This window comes from Megalops cyprinoides, chromosome 1, assembly GCF_013368585.1.
Source record: "Megalops cyprinoides isolate fMegCyp1 chromosome 1, fMegCyp1.pri, whole genome shotgun sequence".
Taxonomy (NCBI): Eukaryota; Metazoa; Chordata; class Actinopteri; order Elopiformes; family Megalopidae; genus Megalops; species Megalops cyprinoides.
Window position 1 is genome coordinate 47,532,978 of NC_050583.1, and position 19,204 is coordinate 47,552,181.

At 46.3% G+C, this 19,204-nt stretch overlaps 2 protein-coding genes across 2 annotated transcripts in view; one reads left to right on the top strand and one right to left on the bottom strand.

The window, feature by feature from the left end:
- Positions 1-19,204, bottom strand: part of LOC118779877 (tripartite motif-containing protein 35-like) — a 49,241-nt gene that overhangs the window by 24,082 nt on the left and 5,955 nt on the right. The gene's annotated exons all lie outside the window — the stretch shown is intronic.
- On the top strand, positions 398-10,829 carry LOC118779916 (calmodulin-1). Its single transcript, XM_036532252.1, has 6 exons — positions 398-494; positions 2,263-2,293; positions 6,417-6,560; positions 6,942-7,048; positions 8,967-9,102; positions 10,157-10,829. The coding sequence occupies exons 1-6, from the start codon at positions 492-494 to the stop codon at positions 10,183-10,185; spliced, it is 450 nt and encodes a 149-aa protein (XP_036388145.1). The 5' UTR covers positions 398-491; the 3' UTR covers positions 10,186-10,829.

A 19,204-nucleotide genomic window follows, 5' to 3' on the forward strand; every position in this document is an offset into this window, starting at 1 on the left:
CCCCGCATGCAATAGTGTTTAAAGTGTGTGTGTGTGTGTGTGTGTGTGAGTGAGTGTGTGAATGAATGGGTCCACTGAAGTCTGGCGCTATGGCGGATATCTGAGGGAGTGACGCATTGCAGGTACAAACGCACCAATCAGAACCCAGCCGCATAACAATAAAACCGCAGCGTGTAGTCCTCCGCGGGAAGTTAGTGCCAACGCCTCTACTATCTCTGTGAAGATTATTCAGCGGAGAAAACAAGTCGTACCTAACTAATTACATATTTACGTTCACGGCGAAATTTAAAAAGCCGTTTAAGATTTAAAAGATTTCCTACGGGGAGGATCTTTCATGAATATTCCGAAGATGGGGGAAGGGACGCCGGTGGACGGATACGGGGCGAGGGGAGGCGTTTATGAGCGACCGTTGAAGGCGGGATTCTGTCAGTCGGTTTCAACCTTCTACAGTGAGTTCGTTGCGATAAAGGAAATAACATCTGAATAACAATATGGTAAGTATTACTAACGTTCACTGTGGATAGGGGAATTAGACTGGAGATTCAGCTAAACCATTAGTTTTTAATCAAAACGTTATTAGAGAGTGAGCATGTCTTTGAATTTATTACGGAGGGGTATGGGCAGTGGCTGACGGCAGCTGCGGACCGGACGTCGCATCGACCTGGAAGTATGATCACTTAACTTAGTTAGGGAATAACTACCTAGTTATAGCTCGCAAATTACGTGTATAATTGGCATAAAAGAGTGTGCTATACAGCGTAACCAGGGGTGTTGGTCATGGGAATTACGGAAACGATATAGTAGCTAACGTTACCTGGATCCAAGCTATCTGTGCTAGGGTTCTGAAGTCCTGAACCGCTGTTACGCGAGAACCGTAGCTAACTTTATCTATCCGGTGAGTCGTCCGCGACTAGTCGATCATCGTACACCCCACATTTCACATATAAAATATAAATAGAAGTGATGGCTACAGCCGCCGGAAGCTAATCGGCTAGCTGCTGTCGGCGCAGCGCTGGCTGCCATGCCAACGAGATGTGGCTAACATTAGCGAGCTAGCTAGTTAAGGTTAGCTGCTAAATGAAGCTTCCCTCACGGCGTACCGATGAGCTAGCAGTGTTATTGACGCTGATACTGGATATTTGGATATCTTAGCCTAGTTCTGTTCCAGCAAAACGCGTTAAACCAAGCGCAGGATGTTGGCAAAAAGAACGGAGTATCTGTCAGCGTTATTTGCCCGTGGGCATATGGCACGTTAGCCTAATCTACTTGCTGGCTTCTTTGCATCATGTATTAAAGTAAAACACTTTAGTTGTTTGTGTATAGCCAGCTAACCTTAACCTTTATACAAGATGCAAAGAAAACGGCAAGCAGCGGAAAGAATCGGGTTGTTAACCAGCTAAATGCGCCATATGCCCGTTGACAAACAACGTTGACAGATGCTCTGTTCTTTCAGCAGGGCGGAATGTCATAAATGCTAACTAGCGTGTAGCTAAAACAGATTATTTAACCACTATCTTATTTTGGTGTGGGGGTTTAAAACGTAGCTGTCTTAGGAAAGCGCGGAGGCCTGAGATTTACTATGTTTAGAGAGATCGTAGCGCCGTAGATAATAAGGGGAAATCGGCTCTACGTCTCAGGTGTTTCCTGCGTTAATGCGCAAATGTCTCCATTTGGGGCGTCTGGATGGAGGGCCCGCAAAAAGGCGGGTAGCTGCCGCGCCTGCGCACTGGGGAGGCCGTGCATCGCAAAGGGAGGGATGGGGATGTGCAACGGAGAGGAAAAGATTGCTTTCTGTGGAGGAAAAAAAGGCGCGATCGCTTGCGCATCTCTGTGCTTGACTCCCTGTAGCGTCTTGTTAAGTTGAATTGGGGGAAGGCCCACGTTTATGGCATATTCGTTAAGATCTGCGTGCGTCCGGCATCGCTGCCTCCAGCACGCAAGGAATGCGCGGCCGCTTTATGAACTTGCACTGGGTTATCAGTTTGGAGCAACGTTGTGTGCTGATTGCCTGCGAATGGCAGACATACCGGTCCACGATCTCGTTTGCGTATGTAAAATGGAATGTGTGATACAGAATATGTTTTTCTTTGCTCGTGGTTGCAGTTCTAAAATAATTCATGCCTGGTTTAACAGCAGCGGATGAGTAAACTGGCCGAGTGTAATTCTGACGGGGGATTCAGCACAGATGCAGCTGCGTGTGTAAGAAGGACGCGCCGTGCAGCTAGTTGACCACCTCTCTTCTTTTCCCCGCTCTCTCTGCAGGCTGATCAGCTGACCGAGGAGCAGATTGCCGGTAAGATCGCTCTCCACCCTGCTGGCTCACGGCCCATGGCGTGGTCTCCAACAGCCTCCTCCCCCGGGATTATTTCTTTATTGCCTTATAAGGCTGGTCCTGGAACAGTGTGTGTGTGTAAAATTCTTGCTTGAATGGGTGGACTGTGCTGCACTGTGACCTCACTTCCACCGGCCTGATTTTTCCCCCTGCCTTGGACAAAAGCAATTGGTTTGTGGTGTAGATGTCTCCCGGCTGGAGGAGCAGGTGTTTCAAATGTAACCTGCTGCAGATTGCAACACCTCTCCCTGCAGATGGATGTTGGATGAGCACATTTGATTCATTTGTGCCCGGGGGGGGGAATATGGCGGCATTTTGAGTCTGGGTCTCAGACCGGGTGCTGGGTGCCAGTTCTGTGTGCTAGTTTTTCTTCCAGCCGAGCCCTCAGTTAGGTGTGATTGAGCTGTTAATTGAACGGTGATCTGAATTTGGCAGTAGTGTTAAGGGTTTTTTTTTTTTTTTTTTTTTAAGATATGAGTTATTAGACATTTTAGTTGCAACAGAAAGTTAACAGTACATGCATATTTGTAAATTACTCCTATTTTTGTTGTTGAATTAGCAATATGGGCGGGTATGTAACCGTTATTGATTGAATACATTTATTGGGCTCTAGAATATGTAATTTAACAGTCAGTGTAAGTGAGAAAACAGGCATGCATAAATTACGCATTTGCATAAATACAGCACATTTCGTACATAAATCATTTACTGTATGCACAGTGGGTCCCTTGGACCACGGCTGAGGGACATATGTTTTAAATGTTGAGTTTGTTTTGTATGTGGTCACACACTGGCTGGCTGTGTGTGGGTGGGGAGGTGTTGGGAAGCCGCTGGCGCTGTGGTCGTGGGCAGCCTGATGGTCGCAGCCTTGCAGAGTTTTGCATGCCACAGCAAAGCAGGGCATGAGCACTCTTTGGTTAGAAGACCGGCTTCAGACTCAGATTTCACTCCATTTTCCTCAGGAGGAAATTCTTTTTCTCAGCTCATTAGACAAGGTAAACCCCACAAGACAATTCAGTTTAGCACATCTCATCAATTACCAGTTCATGTGTCAAACAGTCCGGTCTGAATCTTACTCGGGTCCTGAAAAAAGAATGACGGCAAACACTGTTAAAACAGTGCTGTTCATGTTGTTTTTGGAGAAACTTTTTTTTCCCTGCTTAAAGCTGTGTTGGCACCAATTCTAAAGGTGCTGGTCTGAAATGGACAATTCAGTTTGAAAAGGGGAATTCCAAAGCTGAACAATTCTGCTAGTCATTCCGCAGTTTTGGGAAGGGGGCTGGTCCCCCTCTTTTATCCATGAGCACAGACTCTGTTTTCCCCGGTGGTGAGGGGTCATATGAGGTTTCCTCACCTGCATTCCTGAAATGCGTCTGCTCTTACTCAGAGAAGGGCGTGCCCGTCACTCCGCTGCATGGGTTTGAATGGTGCCATTCAGACGCGAATGAAAACGGCTTCTACAGAGGCTGGCCAGGGTCTGAGAACACCAAGAATGACTCAGTGTGGCTCAGCGTGATAATGAATTACTGGAGCTTTTGTTGTTTCTGTTGTATGTGCTGCACCTGGTATCTGAAGGTAGCTGGATGTTCAGACTGAGCGAGGGCCACCTATTTTTATGGCCTCTGGATAAGGCCACTTAAACACTGCAGTTTGTTTCTGGTTCTGTACGCAGTATTGTCTGTATAACTGCATGGTGGTAAGAAGTGTTTGTCCACAGTTTTGGTCTCTGACCTGAAGCCCCTTTTTGCTGTGTGTCAGACAGTAGCAGCATTAATAGCAGGAGTCCGGGCTGGGTGATATGTGTGTGCAGTGCTTCCACACCATGTCAGTTTGCCTGATATGCAAAGAAGAGTGCGGCCGGTTTGACGGCTACCCTTTCTGCTGACGTGGAGCCAAGTGAGAGGCCGGGTCTGTGCCTCAGAACAAGAGCACTTTACCACAGCGTTTTGCGTCTTAGACCCCCGTCGTGGTGGTGAAAGGCGTGTTCTCACCCCGGCTGTTTGTAGTAGGCGGGGCCAGGGTGTGATCACACTGTTGGCTGTTACACAGAGCAACCCTCTGCTTAATTCATTTTGACTTTCTACTCCTGGTTGGATCGCTGCCAGAGCCTCACATGGGGTGGGGAAGTCACGGTTGTCACGGCGCCCACGAATAGGTGCGTGTCAGGGTTCAGCGCGGATCGCTGCCCCAGCCTGTCAGGCTCTGCTGACTCTCCTGCCGTCTCGGCAACTGCCTTAGCAATCGTGTTATGACATAGACGTCGCAGCTGCAGCATGGAGAGGGACACAGTCTATTACTCCCAGCCTTCAGATGGGGCCCACGTCACAGGCGTTCAGCTGCTCACTGCTCCCAGATCAGCAGCAAAAAAAGACCTATTAAAGGACCATTCACCGGGGTGGGGTTTGCAAGCCCCCCCACCACCACACACAGGGAGTTTCCTGGGTTTCAAAAAAAGCTGTGGTGAAGCAGTCTGGTTTCTTGCACATCACTACCACCATGTAGCCATTGCCCAGCTCAGTTAGATACGGACACATCATATGCCATTATCTGCCATTATAGGGTAGTTCATAGAGTAGATTCATTACTCAGTTTGTGCAGTATTCTGTATTCATCATTCGTGTGCCTTTCCCCAAGTTTGTGAACAAAATGACTGGTGTTTAGCCTCAGGACCGTACTGATCTCCGTGGTGCAGGGGGTTCCTGTCGTGGCGCCCAGGTTGTGACATCAGATATGACAGCAGGCTGGTCAGGACAGCCTTACTCCCTCAGCCTCTGAAATGCCCTTTTCCCAGCTGCGCTGGTCTCCTCTCAAAGTGGGGAGGTTGGATGGGGCCTTATAAACAGGGTGTGTGGTCAGATCTCAGGTCCTCTGTCTGGCTCATGGCTCACTGGCCAGATCAGCGGTGTCTGTGTCCCCTGTGGTCAGCTATGGAATGGCCCTGTTTGGGAGTGATGTCACTGGCTGCTTTTGCAGGGCTTTCTGGGTCATATCTCCATTATTGTCACATACAGTAGTTCGACTTGTACTATAAGCTGTAGTTTCATTATCCCTGTGAAGTGAAGCACTCTGTGGAGGCTCGGTCTTATCTGATGAATGCTTAAGTGCCTGGAACCACAGCTGCTGCCACTAAACTAGGTTTTTCAGACACTTGGCTGAGTCAGTCATTTAGACGAGTGTGCTGTACTTTCTTGGCGTCTTTCACACAGTGGCTGTGCCAGAGCACCATATGGTGCAAAGCCTAAGTGAACAAGAATGGCTTATGTGATGCCTTCCACTTTAAACTCATCTATAAAGATGTTGTGGGTGATGTTCAGCACATGTATGCTTGGCCTGTAGGTGGCAGGAAATGAATCTTCCAGTGAGTACGTTATCCCTGTCTAGGGAGCAAGTCAGTATGAGAATTTAAAGTAGCCCTCCCAAATTAAGGAGTTTGCAAAGCCTCACTCTCCCCATACTTTAAAGTTAGGTGCAGTCATTAAAAAATGGGTGGTGCACTCAAGGAAGAATTAACCAGTCAGTCCGAACCTTGTTTTTTTTTTTTAACTCAGCAATGAGGTGTGCAGAGCTCATGCTTAAAGCTTGCCCTCATTTGACGGAGGAACAGACTGTGGGCCCGGGGGGAGCCGCGGAGCTTCCAAGGTCACAGGGAGTGCTGTCCTTAGATGTGCCCCGAGGCAGGAGTGTTTCCTGGAGCCACTCTCCCTAGAAGGGTGGGGAGGATTGCGCAGAGGGAGAGTGAAAATGAGGGAGTTTAAAAAAAAAAAATAATAAAGTAAAGGATGGATGACATAGTTATATTACATTATGGTCATTTAGTAGATGCTCTTATCCAGAGTGACTTGCATAGGTTCCAGTTTTTCATGCTATCCATTTATACAGCTGAATATTTACTGAGCCAGTTGTGATAACCTTGCCTGAGGGTACAGCAGTGCCCCGTTAGGGAATCAGACCAGCAACCTTTTGGTTATGAGCCCTGCTCCTTAGCACCACGCCACACTGCTGGCCTATGAAATATGAGGATGATGCATGAAAGGCATTGTGTTTTGGTCACTGTGACAGTGTGTCTCCTCTGTGTGTTCCACAGAGTTCAAGGAGGCGTTCTCGCTATTCGACAAGGACGGCGACGGCACCATCACCACCAAGGAGCTGGGAACGGTCATGCGCTCGCTGGGCCAGAACCCCACGGAGGCCGAGCTGCAGGACATGATCAACGAGGTGGACGCTGACGGTGAGCTGTGAAGACCATGTTGGGAACAGTGTATGCCATGGAAAAAAAAAGGGGGAGACCCCCGTAACTGATTTTGAGTGGCTGTGCAAGCAAGTTTGGTTCCAACTTCATTGATTCTTTATGTACTTAAATATTGTCTGGCTAGCTATCTTGTAGTAGAAGAAAGCATTACTTTGGTTAAGCTGTCAGCTTTAGTTGTAATATTATTTTGCTGGCTAGCTGTTTCAGGTAGGATCGCAGGATCCAGGTGAAATGTAGCTTGATTTTCAGTAAATTGTTTTGGCTGGTGATAAGCCAACTGGCTGGTAATTTTTTCCATTTTTTATACAGGTGCTGAAGTGTTTCTGACATTTTTTAGACATGTTCTTTGCTGTTTCCTAGGAAACGGGACAATAGACTTCCCTGAGTTCCTGACCATGATGGCGAGGAAGATGAAAGACACAGACAGTGAGGAAGAGATCAGGGAAGCCTTCCGCGTCTTCGACAAGGTGACTGTCAGCTACAGCTAGTGCTAATTGTGTTAGGCACTGATTACCAGTGATTGCTACAGGCACCAGTAGTAGCCTGATTAGTGATAGTGATCTGTTGACTTGTTCCTGCCTTTCTTCAATGATTTAAAATATTTTTTGTATGGCGGTCTAAGTATTTGGTGATGGAAATGGCAGTCTCAATCTATCTTCTTTTTGGGTTATAATGGAAGCTGCGTCTGTGATACAGTGTCCCTGAGCAGCTGATGTGTTTCTCAGTTTGCAGCATGAGGACAAGAGTGAGAGCTGGATCAATCCATGACCTCTGTTAGTTTGTTAGTTTTCAATTGCTTGATTCAGTTGGTTCAGACCGAGAAGCTCCCCCTGATTGACCTGTCAGAGCCAGGTCTGGCAAACGAGACTGCAGTTCCCAGAGTCCCGGTGAGGGCAAGGGCTGCTGCTCCATTCCCTAATTACCGTGGAGACGCACCTGACTTCCAGCAGGTGGGGTCCTCTGGCAGAGCCTCAGGCCTGATACAGAGGAAAGCTCTCGTGACAGGAGGTTATTTCAGCACACAGGGTTATAACTGGACATCGCAGAAATTGGAAGTTGCAGTTCTGAAGAGGCTGGTGCTTTTCTTTCTGCTGTTAATTAACAGAGACTGCAAGTGTGGTTGATGCAGAAGCTGGACTATGAATATCCTGTACAGTTTGTGCAGTGAGGGGTGTGTAGATTTGACTGTAGTGCTGGTGACCAGCTGTAGAAGATTTGCGTGGCGTGCCTGCAGCCACTCTGCAGTGATGTAACAGAAGTGGCCTGCTTTTCTCGTGCCGCCGAGTCTCAGGACCACAGTCAGTGTGGGTTATGTAATGCACCCCTCGTATTATTTCCTGTGATTTAGTCAAGCTTACTCACTGGATAAACAGCGAGGTCACAGGTTGACCTAGTTACAGCCAAGACTGAAGGAATTTGAGAAATCACCTTGGTGTAAGAATGAGCCACAAAGCAGAGTGGCAGTCAGTGTGTGGCAGCGGTCAGAGCAGCAGTGTGGAGCAGGAGTGTGTGGCAACGGTCAGAGCAGCAGTGTGGAGCAGGAGTGTGGAGCATCGGTCAGAGCAGCAGTGTGGAGCAGGAGTGTGGAGCATCGGTCAGAGCAGCAGTGTGGAGCAGGAGTGTGGAGCATCGGTCAGAGCAGCAGTGTGGAGCAGTGGTCAGTGTGGAGCATCGGTCAGAGCAGCAGTGTGGAGCAGTGGTCAGTGTGGAGCATCGGTCAGAGCAGCAGTGTGGAGCAGTGGTCAGTGTGGAGCAACGGTCAGAGCAGCAGTGTGGAGCATCGGTCAGAGCAGCAGTGTGGAGCAGTGGTCAGTGTGGAGCATCGGTCAGAGCAGCAGTATGGAGCAGTGGTCGGAGCAGCAGTGTGGAGCAGTGGTCAGTGTGGAGCATTGGTCAGAGCTGCAGTGTGGAGCAGCAGTCAGAGCAGCAGTGTGGAGCAGTGGTCAATGTGGAGCATCGGTCAGAGCAGCAGTGGGGAGCAGTGGTCAGTGTGGAGCATTGGTCAGAGCTGCAGTGTGGAGCAGCAGTCAGAGTAGGAGTGTGGAGCATTGGTCGATGTGGAGCATCGGTCAGTATGGAGCAGCAGTCAGAGCAGCAGTTGGAGCAGTGTTCAGGGCAGCAGGACTCCAGATCTTACCATTCTTCTTTTTGTTGGGTGTAGTGTTTTTACAGGGCAGCGTGTGTATGTCCGTGCATGTGTGTGTGCGATGGTTGGATGGAGTAACCGTGTTTGCGTTTCAGTCATACCTAAATTTGGGGACGTGTCTGTTGGTGTGCCAGGGTGTTGGCTTTGGTGCTGGTGTCCTGTCTAATCCCGGCGCGTGTGGTGCCAGGGGGAGGTTGTAGCATGAGTGGGTCGTAACCGAGCGTGTCTCCACCTTTCAGGATGGCAACGGCTACATCAGCGCGGCCGAGCTGCGTCACGTGATGACCAACCTGGGCGAGAAGCTGACGGACGAGGAGGTGGACGAGATGATCAGGGAAGCAGACATCGACGGAGACGGCCAGGTCAACTACGAAGGTGAGGGACTGGCTTCCTTCCCGTTTACCCAGAGTCCCGCTCTAAATGTGCACCTCTGACGCAAAGCGGAGTTTCAGAGCTGTGGATTAATACTGTATTAATGAGTATAAACACAGCTGGCCCCTCATCACTCTACAGACATTAAATTACATTGAAGCTTGTATGCCTGCATGCGGCTGGCTCTGGCTGTATTAAGCTGGATATGACCTAGTCTTGGTAGGTTTATTTTATTATATATGTTTTTAATTTGCCTAAATGCGGGATTAGATTGCTGTTTTTTATTATTATTATTATTATTATTATTATTCTAAACGATCCTTGTGTGTGAGGTGTAGTGAGCGCGTCTCCTGCGTTTTGGTACTAGGTTGGTGTTTCAGGGCAGGGCTTCAGGGTGTGTGATGGTAGTGTGTTTGGCTTGAGACCACGTGCTGCTCTGGCTGGCCTGTGTCTGGCATGGAGGACAAGCTGGCTGATTATTTCACAGTCAAATGAGAGTAGCTGCATCCTCGTTCCACAAGCAGATAAACATGCTCACACACCTCTGATGGAGTCAAAATACCTGTGACTCCCAGGGCCTGTTTAACAAGATGGATGCTCTCTGCTCTCTGCTCTCTGCTCTCCTCTCTCACTGAGGAGACTTTCACATATACCTCTAAATGAGCAAATACGGACTAACTTTGAAATTCCTATTTAGTGTTTCATGTGCAGCTTGGAAAATACGAGGTTGACAGAGCAGTCATTTAGGAGTTAGGACAGGTTAGCAAAGCTCTGGGTCTTTTCTGTTCGGCCCTGTGTAATTGCACGTAGTGCATGAATGCCTGCCTTAGTGTGTGCTGTTTGTTCCCAAGAAGGCATTAGCTGTGGCATGTCCCTCTATTAAATCGATTCAGTGATGTGATAGGATAGATTTGGTCTTTTACCCATCATGCCTTGCATCCATAGAGAACTTATTCAAGGGGGGTGGGGTTTGAGTTTCATTTGCAGTATGGACTGAAATGTGGTTCCCAGCTGGTTTGAGTAAATATTCATGGTAAACTTCTCTTCCTCTCCACAGAGTTTGTTCAGATGATGACGGCGAAGTGAAGGCCTTGTATAGAATCATTTCTCTTGTATAAATGATTTGCCTTTTCTTTGTAATTTATCTGTACGATGTTTCCTCTTAACCCTGCTTTCAAAAGCCCTTGTGTCCCTTTTTATTATTTTTATTTTTTGGCGTCATTTTTTTTGTTTGTTTGTTTGGTTTGGTTTCGTTTTGTTTCAACATGCGAGTGAAGAGTGGTCACATGACCAGGTGCTGGGCGTGGCTCAGGAGAGCGGGTGGTCACTGGAACCATGTCGCCCCGCCCACTCCGGCCGCCCCACGCTGGGCACCACTTGTCGAAGCCTGAAATCACTTGGCAACAATGTTGGCATGTAACTGTTTTTGTAATGTGGAGGAGTCGACTCTGCATGGACTATGGACAAAGTACATATGAAAACAAAATCAGCATTGCACTATTGCAATATGATAAAAAAAGAAAATAAATCCATAAAATAAAGTAACGGGTGTATCTGCAGGTACTCGTACACTAACTCTTTTTGCATTGGTTCTGTACTCTTCAGGTTCTTACTATGCTTTGTAATGTTTTAGTCCTTTTCCTTTTTTTTTAATCTGCATCTGGCACAATCATGCCTCAAAGAGTCCATTCCAAATTGTATATTTGTTTTCCAATAAAATGTACAATGTACCCAGACAGTAGCGTGCTTATTTTTAACACAATGCAGGTCTATATTGAGGGCTGCTACAGGTACACATGGGTGTAGGTGCGTTTACAGGTCTGTTTTAGTTGAAGCAGTTTTTAGGTGTTCAGAGATATGGGTTTAGCACAGCCAGTCTCCTTTAGAGATTTCACATCGCACAGAACCCTTCTGTGTACATCACTATTAATTTAAGTTACATTATATTATTGACATTTAGCAGACGCTATTATCCAGAGCAAGTTGCATAGGTGACAGTTTTTACGTTATACCTTCATACAGCTGGATATTTACTGAGGTAATTCTGGGTTGAGTACTTAGCTAAAGGGTACATCAGAAGCGCCCCAGCGGGCAATTGAACCAGTAACCTTTCAGTAACAAGCCCTGCTATAACCTGCTCCAGTTCAGTCTGCTTTACTAAGGGACAGTTTGGCCGGTGCTGTTAGCTTACCAAGACAGTGGAATCTCATTAAGTTACCCGCCTGAAATCCAGTGATCGATCGTCTAAAATCCCAGACTAAAGCACACAGCTCAGTGTGAGCAGATACTGCCTCCCTGTCTGTGGGGGTTATGATCGCCACTCGCCTTGTGGCATCCGCAGGTTAATTACCCAGTGCTCAGCATGCAGGGCCTGGCTCTGAACACTACCCTTTTTTCTGTGTTTATACACAACACCAATGCCCTAGAGCTTGACTACAATGACAACATGAAGCTAAACTGTGGCTCAAAACCTGTTTGTCCTGCCACAGCATCTTGGAAAACAAGCTGTTGGCTGAGCACTCTGTGTAGAGTCCTGTAGCCGCACCTGCGGTTTGCACAGTGAAAGTGTCACCGATCGCACTGCACAATCCGCGTTTAACCCCTTGCTCAGGACTGTAAATTCAAATCCTGTGGTGAGTTCAGACCTGTAAGGCAACCACACTAAACGGCCGGAAAGGTGGCTTGATCTTGCAGTGGATGCAGAGAAATACCGAGTGTATATTGACATCGTTACAATGTCTCCCAAATTAAAATATGAGAGTTTGTGTTGAGCTGTTTTGTCTGTAAAAGTGAGTCAGTTAATGAACTAAGAGCAATAAGAATTTCCTTAAAAATGCCACCAGCCGACTGGTACTGTTGGTGGGACCCATCTCATCGATGCCCGCACCGATCCCGCCCAGGAAAATGTACACAAGTATGACCTTGCATGTCTTTGGCCGGCTTAAAAATGTATTGCTACTTATGTGAAGAGATAGCCTTAAGTAAGTTGGCTCTGGTTAAGAGCATCTGCTAAATGACAATAATGTAATGTAATGTATATGGACATGAGACCACATTGCATCCAAATACCTGTACGTTAACAAAGAAAATAGTAAGAGCTAGTATTGTTCTTAGTCATTGGTTTTGATGAAGAAAATAAGAAAATAAGACTCCTGTTTAAAGTAACAGATTGTGATCATTTACCCTCCAGTGTTCTGCCTGAAAGTGTGAGTGAATGCAGATCGATGTGCAGTGAGTCATTTCTTACACACAGCTGGAGTTTCACACAGTGCTTTGGGGTGCTGGGGGGTGATTATTTACATATTTAATTTTGGTGATATCTTAGTAGCATTTGATTATTCAAAATGCACATTCCTTGTGTATTTATGAGATGGAACTTGGGAGGGGGAAAAATCTCTACATACCTGCTGCTGCTCCTCAGACTACTGTACATGCGTGCTTCTCTTTGAGAATGCACAGAAATACACGATTACCTGAATCAAGATGCTGCCCCCTGCTGGTACTATTTGACCTCTCCCCCTTCTATAGGATTGCCCAGCTCGGTGTGATCTCTGAACTGCCAGGGAAGGGATCCATCGGTCACATTGCAATCGAACAGCAAACCTTAACTTTGCATGTCAGATTCATCAAGCCAATATTTCAAGGGACTTTTGTTCATTGTTATTTTCTCTGTGTGTGGTGGACATTTCTTTGTTAATATTTTCATCTCCACAACTCATGATGTTTTGTAACAAAACAATTCCGAGTTCAAATTTCGGTCATGCAGGAATTGGTTGCTGGAGTGAACTGGGATCAGGTTGAACATAAGCCTATATTAAGAACATTCCAGCGCAGTAACATTCAAGGGTGATGCTCAGTGAGTCAGAACGATAAACCCCTCATGCACTGTGATCTTGGAAAGATATCAGAGATGTTTGTAGTCCCTCGTCCCCTGCAGCCCCTAGCTTTAGTGGCATCCTAACAAAAGTATGAAAGTCCTACCACCTGTTTACTCTGTGCTAGCTTTCTATTTATTAACAGTCTCAGAAAGTAGGTCACACTCAGTTAATGATGGGAAGTATAGTTTACAAATATTTTCCAACAGTATAAACAGCTACTGCGAATGGAATGTGGAATGCAATCCTTTTTTGTTTTACGGAGTCGGAGGAGAAAGTACTTTTGTTGCTCTGCATTTTTTTTCTTCATTTTTTGTCTTTCTTCCTTTATCATTCTGTATAAACATTTCTTTAAAAAGGCCAAACAACAGTGAGAGGTCTGACAGGGTGAGCGCCAGCAAGCTAAATAAAGCACTTGGTGGCAGTGTAGCATAGCGGTAAGAAGCAGGAGCCGTAACCAAAAGGCTGCTAGTGTGATGCCCCACTGGAGCACTGTTGCTTTACAAGGCAAGGTACTTAACCCACAATTGCCTCAGTAAATATATAACTGGATAACATTGTAAAAACTGTAACCCATGTAAGTCGCTCTGGATAAGAGCGTCTGCTAAATGGCAATAATGTAATAATGTAATGTAACAGTGATGTGGTTCTGATGCCCTGCTGACCGTCTCTGGGTCAACATCATGGCCGACCCGCAGGAGAGGGCAGAGTGACAGATGGCGGTGAGCTCGGCACCCGGCCGCGAGGGAAGAGGGAGAGGAATCGGCCCAAAAAGCCAAGCTGACGGACTGAATGAGATACACCTGAGTTCATACACAGATCTGGCTCAGACTCAAAGGCTGCAGACGCAGTGGAACACATCGAATGATCCCATGACCGGGGTCAAGTGACGCGTAATGCCTTTAGCCCACTTTGCAAGAAAAGTGTGATCCTGTTTGGGTGTATACACACACACACACACACACACGTAGGTGCGTACATACACACAAAGACACACACATACATAAACGCACATGCTGAGGAAGTGTCCCTTAGGTTGGTGCTGTGGCTCTGAACGGTGTGCACTGTGTCGCCTGGTGTATAGCGGGTGAGAGATTACCAAAGGGTCTCTTTCCACGTTCCTCCGGCATCCTCTGGCTAATGACATCAGGCTGAATCTTCAATTCTCACATTCCTGGGAGACAGAGAAAGGAGAGGGAGAGAAGAAGAGGTTGCCTGTGATGTGGCATTCAGGAACGTGTGCCGTAGGCTAAATATTTCTGACTCAGTGATGCAGAGAGCTCTTTTCAGGAAGAGAGGGGAGAGAGAAAGCTGTTAAGTAACTGTCTCTACGAGGTCTGGACCACACAGACACTGCCTGCTGCTAAATACCCTCGTAATTCTCTCAAGGAAAGAGGGTTTCTCCCAAATAAACTAGAAATGTGTACAAGGTAATGTTGGTTCCCTGCAGAATGCTGTCAAAGGTCTGTATGTGTGACTGTGCATACATGCACGTGTGTATGTCTGCACATGAGTACATGTGTCTGTGTGTGTGTGTGTGTGTGTGTGTGTGTGTGTGTGTGCGTGTGTGTGTTTTAGTCCTGGTGACATCATCAGTTTCTGATCTTTTTCTTGCCATTTAGACGCTTTTATCCAAAGCGACTTAGATAGGTTACAGTTCTTTACAATGTTATCCATTTATACAGCTGGATATTTACTGAGGCAATTGTGGGTTAAGTACCTTGCCCAAGTGTACAGCAGCAGTGTCCCAGCAGGGATTGAACCGGCAACCTTTCGGTTACGAGTCCTGCTCCTTAACCACTATGCTACACTGCTGCCCGGTTGTGCCATATTACACAACATTCCACATCAAAGGCTCTGACCAAAGGCCCTTTAAGGGTTAGGGGTAGAAATGAATAGGGTTATGGGTAGAGATTGTTGTTGGTAGTTTTTTTGTAGTTTTGTAGTTTTTCCATTGTCATAATAATGGAGATATTGCATTTCACTTGATGTGTTGAATCATGCATGTGTCCTTGTTTTTGTACAACATTTCACACTGTTAATGCAGTGCAGCGTCTTGGTAAGGAGCAGGGCTCGTATCCAAAAGGTTGCTGGTTTGACCTGGGAATGGCTGCTCAGCCACTACTGCTGCACCCTTGGGCAAAATACTTAACCCAGAGCTGCCTCAGTATATATCCAGCTGTATAAATGGATAACATGTAAAAAAAGTGGTAAGCTATGTAAGTCACTCTGGATAAGAGTGTCTGCTAAATGCCAACAATTTAATGTTAATGCACTTAGTACTTGCACATTGGAAATCTCTCTGGATAGGAGCCTCTGCTAAATGAGAAATGGTAAATATAAGTGTATTATTTATCACATATTGACATATATTGACATATATACATACAATACTAGAGGGTAAAGATGTAGATGTAAAGTTAAATGTACTCACACCCTGTGGGTCGCTCTGGATAGATGACAGAATGTGAATGTAATGAAAATGTTGGACATACTGTATGCAGACTGAATGTGGGGAATTATTGCATCACTTCCTCGGGTTCTTCCCTTTGATGCTGGTGTACCAGGAAGCAGGTGCCTTCAGGCATGAGTCGGGCATCTGCGGGGGAGTCAGGCGTGCTATTCTGGGTGAGCTCTCCGCTGCTCGAGCAGTTGCGTTCATCAATGCAATATGTTAAGGCCTGGGTGGCTTGGTTAGACCTGAAAAGAAAAGACAAGTCTGTGTGAGGTGTGAAACGCGTGTGTAGGTCTTTGCCTTATGACTCTATGTCGGGGCTGGAAAGCATAGCTTCACTTTGCAGACTCTTGACGATAAGACTCCTTCAGCAAAATGGAGGGATTGAGATGTGATTAAAAGAAAAAAAACAACAACAACACAGTGGAATCAGACCATGAGGAATCTCATTGGCTGATCGGCAGGAATTGTGGATCAAAGCGATGACCTGATTCGTCAGGAGGCGTTAAAGGCCATTGTCTTTTCTGGAATTCGGCCGGAATTAATGCTGAATTACGTAACGAAGCTGGGCTCACTGAAGCAGCCCATCTTGCTGTTAGTCATGCTCAGTGCCTTTCGAGTCTGTTAAGGATATAGATTATAGATATGAAAGACTGGCAGCAGTATTCAGTCTGATATCTTCTGTGGGGAATATTGAAACTGTCATTTGCAAAACTGAAAAAATCCTTTCACTGGAACATCAGACTCATCCTGTTTGGTCAATGCTGGCTCCTGTTCATTGCCTCTGGGTACAGCCAGTCTATGCACCATCAATGCTAGGGACACACGCAGGTGAACCTCACCTCCGGCTGTAAAGAGTGGATACTATTTCCTGTCCAGAAAGTGATGCTACAGAATGTGTTTGCAAAATGATCTCCTCCAGACAGGGCCAGCAAGCAAACACCTCCTCTCTCTCAGGTTTCACTCTAGCCCATGTATCGGCATTCTGAGCCAAAATGGATGTCCATTTTACTTCTTGTGGGCACCTGTGACAGTCCTCTTTCGTATGGGCCAATCCTAGAGACTGGATTCCAGAGTCCAGGAGCCGACGTTTGGGAAAGCAGAGTGTAGTCATACCTGCAAGGTAGCTCATCTCTAATAGCGTCCTGCTCTTGAGAAACTCTTGAGATCTGGAGAGGGTCAGCCAGGCTTCCTGTCTGGGCCTCGTTGCCAGGGAGACTGAACGGCTGACCACGCAGTGTCAGGGACAGTTGAGAAGCGGGCCACATGACAGCCCTTTCTCAGGCGGTGACATCATTGCTAGGAGGTCATCTCCCTGGGTGCATTCCGTCGGTGGAATGTTTTAGGCAAACAGTTCCAGAACTCCCAGATGACTTTTAGCTTTCCCTCAGCCAATTAAAACACAGCCCCATGACATCACAGTCAGTGTCAAATGTTTGCTCTGACCTTTCCCACGTGACATCACAAGCATAGCAACCAAAAACAAGTGGAAGAAAACAGCTACCTGGCAACATGCATGCCTTTTTAACACAAGCTGTGAGGTCAATGTTTTCATTCATTTTTCATTTATTTCATACAGGTTTTATTATAAAGGACATGTGGGTGAACAAGATGGGTACCCTCTTTAGAACAAAGTTCAGCTGTAAAGCTTTCTCAGACTGATAGATAAATGGAACACATCAGTTAGCTCGCTAGCTGTCACAGTGGTCTATATCTGCTATTATTATTAGTTTTACTTTACACACACCCCCATACCCCCCCACACCCCCCTCCCAGACATCCTTCAGACACACGCCCCGACACACCCCCCCACACACACACCCCCCCGAACCATCCCCCAACACATCCCCCCAACACACACATCCCCTGACACACTCCCACCTGACAGACACCCCCCACACACCCCTGCACACACCCACACCCCTATACACACCCCACACCCCTGCACACCCCCCCCACACACACACACCCATCCCCCCCAGACAGACAGACAGCCCCCCCCACACCCCCCCCCTCACACCCACACTACCCCCCACAGACACGTACATACACACACAACCACGCATACAGAGCACACAAACAAATGTAATTAACTTGCAATAATAAAAACTTTATGCTGTCAATTTGCTTTAATATCAAATATTTAAGTTTAAATGTTTTTAGTTTCCAATTCATTTACTCTTTAAAATCTTATGCTTCAATACAATAATTTCCTGCTTTGAAAAAATCAAAATGAAAATGGCTTTGTGTCCATGTCAAAAGGTAATGTGGTGTTGCGGTCGTGGGGGGAAGTAAACCAGCCACAAAAGAATTTTTACAAGGAAGTGCTTCAATTTATTAGCACATGTGACAAAACAAAAACAAACAACACTTGTAAGAGCAAAAAAAAAAAAAAGACCAAGCTATGGCAAACTCAAGCTTATGGCCCTACTGGCCCAAGTACTGGCATCGCAAGATGACCAGACCCAAAACTCTCTTCCTCTCACAGTCACCGCAGCCAAATCTAGCCCCTGTGAGAGACCCCCCTGAACTGAAACTATCCCCCCTTTATATAGACAGGTAGGGGCTACCTCCTCCCCATAGCCTAAACCAAAGGGCACAGAAAAAGAGGGAACAAAACAATAATCAATTATTTAAATAAACAAATAAACAAACTGAAACAGTACATAATTATGATGAAAATTTAACCAAAGTAGGTAACAACAGAATTCAAGATATAACCAAAACAGTCTGTCCGAATTAAGGCATGCATGAAACTGCATTACTTCCACATCTCCCCCTTTGCCATGATTACCAGTGCTCTCCCGGGAGATCTGGATGCCGACTGACGGTAAAGTTTAAATTAACATACTTGACATATTTTGAGTTGCATCAGCACACAAACACCAACATACACTCAACCATAACACTTTTTAGAATACATTACACAAAACCAAATAAACAAATTACACACTTACATCCCACCATAACATTCATATACTATTGTTTGGGAGGTATATCAAAACTCCGCTTTTTACCACAAGCCATTTTCCTCGTGAAGTAATTAACAACTCAAACAGAATTAACGGAAAAACAGATGATGGTGGATGGACAAATGCGCATGATAATATTACAAACTGTATGGAATGTTTGAAGCAGAAAATAAGCTTGCATGAGCGAGTTTACGTCTCCTTAAAATGTCCGACATCTGGAGAGGCAGACAAAATGGGGTGAGGAGGTGATGAAGGAGGGCCCAACTAACTTCATCACAGTCCAAAAAGCATGAATAGAATAAACCAAAAACTACAGAGAAGATACTTTTTCAAATATTCAATGGGATGACATCATTGTTACAGACACCTTCACTGGGCAGATCTGCAGGGCTCCAGGGTTACTGCCATCATTATTTAAACAGGGAGAGAAATATGGGAAGAGTTTCTCAGTAAATGTGTCTTTGAAAGTGTAGATGTGTGACATGTCACTGGGGTCATAGAAGGACACCTTCCCCATTCCACAGTCCAGCTGCACTCTGATCCTCTGGGGTTTCCTCTGCAGGGTGAGGCATGCAGCTCCTGCTGCTTTATACCCTTCCCCATTCCTGAGCAGTGTGACGCAGAATCCTCTCCTTGGGCTGCATGTGATCTCCCCTTTCCTGTTGATGGACCCTTTAGCCACTCCTATAGACCACTCAGGTTTGTTCCCAACTTCCATCTCCCAGCTGTGCTTTCCTGAGTTAAACCCCTCCGAGCCCAACACACTCACACAGGAGTCAAACCTCTCTGGGTTGTCAGGAAGC